The sequence below is a fragment of the Babylonia areolata genome, chromosome 1, assembly GCF_041734735.1.
Source record: "Babylonia areolata isolate BAREFJ2019XMU chromosome 1, ASM4173473v1, whole genome shotgun sequence".
NCBI lineage: Eukaryota > Metazoa > Mollusca > Gastropoda > Neogastropoda > Buccinidae > Babylonia > Babylonia areolata.
Window position 1 is genome coordinate 75,361,718 of NC_134876.1, and position 7,500 is coordinate 75,369,217.

Sequence of the window (7,500 nt, forward strand, 5' to 3'; positions counted from 1 at the left end):
CTCAGCTATTCTTAGCTACCGTCTTTTCTGTGTTTATACCACAAGGGAGTTTTGTACTCTAAATTGACTGTCGGCGAAAGGGTTAACAAATATATAGGTTTTCCCCCAAAATTAATATATCCCTCAGCAGATTATTTGAATGGCCATTGTAACTGATTGAGTGAGTACACTGACAAAGTTAATGTGTTTCATATTTCATATCGGTTAAGTATACGTGGAATTATGCAAGTTTTGTTAACTCAGAGGGGTGTTTTCTGACTAAACACGTCTTGTCTTGTCATGTCTTGCCTTGCTATTTACTGCTGCGGCTGGTGTAACCGATTATGTACACAATGCTACATGTACTTCATGTTTTGTATTAGTTAGGCTACATGAAACATTAACAATTATTTTGTTTCCTCCGAAGATGGTTTTCTGAATCAGCATGTCTTGTTTTGCTCGCCCCTTGCCGCAGGTAACAGTAAAAACAACAACAAAAACAACAAAATAAAACAAACAAATAAAAAACCAAAAAAACCCAACACTGCTAGTTTCTTTTTCCGTTGTATTTCAATGGATGGTGGCATCTTAATTGTAGAAAGTTTTGCGCGTCTTGGTGTCCATCGTAACATGGGAAGGTTGTGTTGTCAGTTTTATCAGGATCGCCCCGCTTTTTTTTTTTTTTTTTTTTTGCCCAATCATCTGCACCGTTTCAGTGGCATTACTCCCACGCCGCTCATTTAGATTCCTCCATACACGACCACACCCGGGTTCGTCCGTCACAGTTCCAGTGTCGGCAGTCCGCAGGGAACCATCGATGTTAGGTCGCCAGGTGGCCACACACTAGAGGAGACCATGCACTGCTGCTGAGTCACTTCGGTGGTGTTCAGTGGTGCCTGTTCTGATTTAACCGTACTTACTAAGTCCCCTACTAACGACAATAATAGCTTAGTCGCAGAGCCAGACTGAGTGAGCGTCCCTCCCAGAGTGGAGACCGCCACCACGTCCCTCAAACAACAGCCCCCCATGAATCTGCCGACACTGAAGACATTGACAGGACTCACCCCAAGCACGGAAGTGGAGGGGTATTGAAACTTAGGTCACCATGAGAGCAGGGCATGAAAGGCCACACACTTTGAGACTTTTGTTTATATTGATGATGATGAAGGAGGAGGAGGAGGACGACGATGTTGCTATGGAGGTCCATTTTGGTTTCGCCCCGCTTTCTTTGTTCAACACACTCGCCAGTACCTTCCACCACCTCTCCTCCTCCTCCACTAGTACAGACTTCGAGTCAGTGGTGGATGAGACTATAAACCGAGGTTCCGTATAAAAGAAAAAATGGAGAAAGGGGGGAGTGGGTGGGTGGGTTGCGCTGCGAGCTCTTCCCTGGGGAGAGAGAGAAATCTGTTGTGACAGAGTGTATTGCGATCCTGTCGAACCAACACTGTCCCACGCTGGTTTTTCAGTGTTTGACTGAACCATGTCCATGGGTGACAATCCAATCCCCCCCCTCCTCCTCCTTCCTCCTCCTCCTCCACCTGCTCCTCCTCCTCCTCCTCCTTTTCCTTCTTCTGCTTCTTCTTCTCTTAACAATGCACAATAAACAATGAACCATTTCGTTCGTTTTCAGACAAAGGAGTGGGAAAACACGAGTTGTATAGAGTCATAAACACCGTGACTCAGGTAATGTCCTTTTTTTTTTTTTTTTTTTAAATCATAACGTGATGTTTTTTTTTTTGTTTTTTTTGTCAGTGGGGAGGCAATGAAATAAATATCAGACGGCTGGCATCACCATTTTGCATGTTGACATGTCGGCTTGTCGTTTGACAAATTTCACAAGTTTCTCATTCTTCCATCTGGTTTGGGGGCTTTTTTTTTGCGGGCAAGGGCTTACCACACACACACACACACACACACACACACACACACACACACACACACAAACACACACACACCAAGCAACACAAAGCAAACTTATGTGCATTCATAAATCATAACTGATGTAGTGTTGACCACAGCTTAACATTCATTCGCTAATGGCCAGATATTTTTTTTTTTATCACGACAATCCTGTTCACTGTCTCACTGGCCAGGCTATGATTGTCTCCTGTGTTATCAAAACAGCAGTTCTAACAATGGTGGTGGTGGTGGTGGAATGATGGTGAGAGTGGTGGTGGTGGGATGAATGTGAGGGTGGTGGTGGTGGTGGTGGTGAGATGATGGTGAGGGTGGTGGTGGTGGTGGTGGTGGTGGGATGATGGTGAGGGTGGTGGTGGTGGTGGTGAGATGATGGTGAGGGTGGTGGTGGTGGTGGTGGTGGGATGATGGTGAGGGTGGTGGTGGTATGGTGGTGGGGTGATGGTGAGGGTGGTGGTGATGGTGATGGTGATGGTGGTGGTGGGATGATGGTGAGGGTGGTGGTGGTGGTGAGGGTGGTGGTGGTGAGGGTGGTGGTGGTGGTGGTGAGGGTGGTGGTGGTGGTGGTGGTGAGGGTGGTGGTGGTGAGGGTGGTGGTGGTGGTGGTGGGATGAGGAACTGCAGTGAAATACAGCCACCAGGGGACTGGTGGTGTTGACGTGCTGCAGCTCTCCACTGTCACTCACTTAATCATCACAATGGTCTCTTTCGTTGCTGTTTTTTTTTCTCTCCCTTATTCGTTCTCTCTCTCTCTCTCTCTCTCTCAGTCCATATTTTCTATGTCTCTCTCTCTACCCCAAAGTGAGGCTGGCGAGAACACATGTATACATACATATACATAGACAAACTGATTTATTGATTGATCGATGTGGATACTTATATAGCGCCTATCCTCGGTCAGAGACCAAGCTCTAAGCGCTTTACATACACGTGGACATTTGCACCACAGGCTGCCTACCTGGGTAGAGCCGACTGACGGCTGCCACTGGGCGCTCATCATTCGTTTCCTGTGTCATTCAATCAGATTTCAGATGCACACGCATACACACTCAGACAGACATGTAACATTTTACGTGTATGACCATTTTTATTTATTTACCCCGCCATGTAGGCAGCCATACTCCGTTTTCGGGGGTGTGCATGCTGGGTATATTTTTGTTTCCATAACCATCCGAACGCTGATATGGATTACAGGATCTTTAACGTCCGTATTTGATCTTCTGCGTGCGCATACACACGAAGGGGGTTCAGGCACTAGCAGGTCTGCACATATGTTGACCTGGGAGATCGGAAAAATCTCCACCCTTTACCCACCAGGTGCACCGAGATTCGAACCCAGGACCCTCAGATTGAAAGTCCAGCGCTTTAACCATTCGGCTATTGCACCCGAAAAAAAAAGAAAGAAAAAAAATGCATACAAGAAGTCAACTCCAACCGACCCCCGCCCCCCCCCCCCTATCCCACCCCACCCACCCACACAAACACATATCCACTCCCACATCCACCCCCTCCCCGTCCCCCTCCCCCACCCCCACCCCCAACAGACTAGGACCAGGATAGTACTCCGGCACGTGAAACGATTAAAGGTGGCTCTGCGCTCGCGCGCGCGTTCGCATTCGCGCTCGCGTTCGCGCGAGGACGGAGCGAAGAGCGAGAGGATCGGATAGGAGAGGGCGGGGCATGCAGAATGGCGTGAGGGAACACCTACTGCGCCAGATCCCCCCCCCCCCCCCCCCGACCCTCAAAGGTGTGGAGAGAGAGAGAGAGAGAGAGGCAATGTGCGCCGCTCTCTTGCACATCACTGAGCCTCTCGATTGACAGGCCCCCCTCTCTCAATGTCTGTATGGGCCTAGGGCACTCACTCACTCAGTGACGGACTGAGAGAGCAGTTGGGAGCAAAAAAGGGATCACTGTGAGTGTCAGCGAGGGTGTTGTTGTGTGTGCGAAAAGAGAGAGAGAGAGAGAGTGTGTGTGTGTTGTGACAGTGGAAGAGAAATGGCTGCTTTGTGATAGTTGGTTATTGTTGTTGTTTTTGTTAAGTTTTTTTTTTTTTTTTTTTTTTTTTTTCAGTCTCCAGTCGTGCGTTCGAAACTTAAACTTGCTACTTTTCCGCAGTGCTGTTCTTCGGTGGAAATTTGGTGCTATTCTAAGTGCTGGAAGGAAGGAAGGAAGGAAGGAAGGAAGACTTCTTACGACTTCTGGATATTGTGAGTGTGTGTATGTGTGTGTGTGTGTGTGTGTGTGTGTGTGTGTCTGTGTGTGTGACTGCGCCGAGTGCGAGTGACTCGTGAGTATACGTTGCCGAGTGTTGCTGTGAAATCCACCCCGCAGACGGTTTGTTGTCACTCCGGGGAGATTTGTGAGCCGTGTGTGAGCTGTGCACGTGGGAAAAGCTGGGAGTAAATCAGTCACGTGTGTGTGTGTGTGTGTGTGTGTGTGTGTGTCTGTGTCTGTGTCTGTGTGGTTGTGTGTGTGGTTGTGTGTGTGTGTGTGTGTGTGTGTGTGTGTGTGTACGTCAGTGTGTGTGTGTGTGTGTGTGTGTGTGTGTGTACATGTGAAGATAGCAACACAAAACCTCGTCCGTCACGTTTCAGTCTCAGTGTCGGTGGCAATGTTGTTTTTGTCGGCGTTGTCAATTGCCTTCTGTTTGCACTGACCCCTGTCGTGTTGAAACAGAAGGTGAAATCTCCACCACCCACCCTCTCCACCCACTGTCAGCAAGTCAGTGCCACTGAGTGAGTGAGGCAGCAGACTGGTTCTCTGTGTGAATGACGGAGTCTGTCTGTGTGGGTGTACTATATGTTAGGATACAGTGTCTGTGTGGGTGTACTATATGTAGGATGCAGTGTCTGTCTGTGTGAGTGTACTATATGTAGGATACAGTGTCTGTGTGAGTGTACTATATGTAGGATACAGTATCTGTGTTAGTGTACTATATGTAGGATACAGTGTCTGTGTGAGTGTACTACATGTAGGATACAGTGTCTGTGTGAGTGTACTATATGTAGGGTACAGTGTTTGTGTGAGTGAGTGTACTATATGTAGGATACAGTATCTGTGTTAGTGTACTATATGTAGGGTACAGTGTTTGTGTGAGTGAGTGTACTATATGTAGGATACGGTGTCTCTGTGTGTGTACTATAGTGTCTGTCTGTGTGAGTGTACTATATGTAGGATACAGTGTCTGTGTGAGTGTACTATATGTAGGATACAGTGTCTGTGTGTGTGTACTATAGTGTCTGTCTGTGTGAGTGTACATGTAGGATACAGTGTCTGTGTGAGTTAGTGTACAATATGTAGGATACAGTGTCTGCCTGTGTGAGTGTACTAAATGTAGGGTACAGTGTTTGTGTGAGTGAGTATACTATATGTAGGATACAGTGTCTGTGTGTGTGTACTATAGTGTCTCTCTGTGTGAGTGGACATGTAGGATACAGTGTCTGTGTGAGTTAGTGTACAATATGTAGGATACAGTGTCTGCCTGTGTGAGTGTACTACAGTGTCTGAGTGTGAGTGTACTATATGTAGGATACAGTGTCTGTGTGAGTGTATTGTATGTAGGATACAGTGTCTGTGTGAGTGTACTACAGTGTCTGCGTGTGCGTGTACTATATGTATGATACAGTGTCTCTGTGTGTGTACTACATGTAGGATACAGTGTCTGTGTGAGTGTACTATGTCGGATACACTCTGTGTGTGTACTACATGTAGGATACAGTGTCTGTGTGAGTGTACAACAGTGTCTGTGTAAGTGTGGACAATATGTAGGATACAGTGTCTGTGTGAGTGTACTATATGCAGGATACAGTGTCTGTGTGTGTGTACTACATGTAGGATACAGTGTCTGTGTGAGTGTACAACAGTGTCTGTGTGAGTGTACTTTTTGTAGGATACAATGTCGAACGCGAATCACGGGGACTGAGTTCAGAAGTGTTGGTGGTGTGAAGCCGAGATTTATTCTTTGTGACTCACACTCATGACAGTTTGATGACCAGACTGGTATGTTGTATGACTGGGGAGAGAGCCAGGGAGGGAGGGAGGGAGGGAGGAGGGGGAGGAGGGAGAGGGGGGGGATAGCGAAGGGTTGTGAAGCGATCAATCACGTACAAGAACCGCCTGGCCAGCCCTTGCATGGCACGGAAAACTTTTGTGCTGTTTTATGTGATGTGTATCTACCTTGCTTTTGAAGACAAAAAGAACGGAGAAGAAAAAGGCTACCACCGCTGCTGAGAAGTTCGTGCCTTTATGAAAATAAGGAGTTGCTGATGTGATTTTTTTTTTTTTTTTTTTTTTTTTTTTTGTGAAACGTTCTCGGTCTTCTGACTCTTGTGTGACCCTGAGAAACAAGGCGGAAGAAATAACAGCGGATTTACTGATCAGTTGTGAAAAGTGGTGCGGGAAAATAGTTCAGGACACATGTGGGCCGGCTATTCTAACCTGAACAGCTCATGATTTGTGAAAGAACAGTGCGGCGGACACAGGAGTTGCCTGACGAACGTCAGTGAAACTGACGACTACCTGTTCTGCTTGACACTTGCAACGGATCGACGAATTTAGCTTCGCGGAAAAGAAACTGACGACAGACTGAAAGTAGACAACTGGACTTGTCAGTTTCCCACAGTCTGCCAAATGCAGTTTTCATGTAAACTACAACAATAAATAATTATTTCTGTTTCTCTTTTGATAGGAGTGACGCGCTGGTGGGGATGGATCCTGGATGCCGTCGGATGATTTCCCGAGTAGAATGAAACTGCTTACCAGAGTAAAAAAAGAAAAAAAAAGAGACATCGTTTAGCTGTCAGTTGCAGCGCCAGGGGTGTGAGACAGGATCAGTGGTCGTGTTGATGGACACCTGTCAGTGATCAGTTTTCTGGGCAGTGAGTGGTGGTTTGGTTAGTGATCGTGGTGACTTGACTGGCAGTGAGTGAAGCTGTGCGTGTCGTCATTCTGCAGTGCAGGGTGACAGCCGTCAGTCATGCTGCTGTGTGTCGTCTGCAACTGGGCCTGGGCCCTGCTCTTCATGGTGAGTCTGTCAGTCATTGTGGAAGGGGGTTACCCCCCGCGACCCCCGCCCCCCCCCCCCCCCGCCCCCCTCGCCCTCTCTCCTCCTAGTCCTACACACATCATAGAAGCACATGCGCGTGTGTGCAGTCATATTCTCACCAAAGACACACGCAACCACACACACTCAAAAACAAAAATGCGCGCACGCTCTCTCACTACACACACACACACACACACACACACACACACACACACACACACACACAATCTCTCTCTGTCTCTATCTCCCGCCCCTCTTTCATACTCACTCTCATGCACTTTCGCTCTCTCTCTCTCTCTCTCTCACACACACACACACACACACACACACACACACACACACACAATCTCTTTCTGTCTCTATCTCCCTCCCCTCTTTCATACTCACACTCATGCACTTTCGCTCTCTCTCTCTCTCTTTCACACACACACACACACACACACACACACACACACACACACACACACACACACACACACACACTACCTATGCATTATTTCGTATCGTGTCCTCTAATCCCCTGTTCATGGTCTTGCTCAATTCTTTCTTTCGTTCTT

General features: G+C 47.4%; 1 protein-coding gene across 2 annotated transcripts in view; it reads left to right on the forward strand.

The window, feature by feature from the left end:
- Positions 1-3,978: 3,978 nt before the first annotated feature.
- The window catches only part of LOC143293578 (tumor necrosis factor receptor superfamily member 16-like), a 63,983-nt gene continuing 60,461 nt past the window's right edge, over positions 3,979-7,500 (forward strand). Inside the window, exons 1-2 of one of the 2 annotated variants that reach the window (XM_076604595.1) lie at positions 3,979-4,106; positions 6,587-6,922. In XM_076604595.1, the coding sequence (XP_076460710.1) occupies positions 6,875-6,922 (48 nt within the window). In that variant the 5' untranslated portion in view covers positions 3,979-4,106; positions 6,587-6,874. Of the gene's footprint in view, positions 4,107-6,337; positions 6,923-7,500 lie in introns of those variants that run through there. The other variant, XM_076604605.1, reaches the window with a different exon arrangement.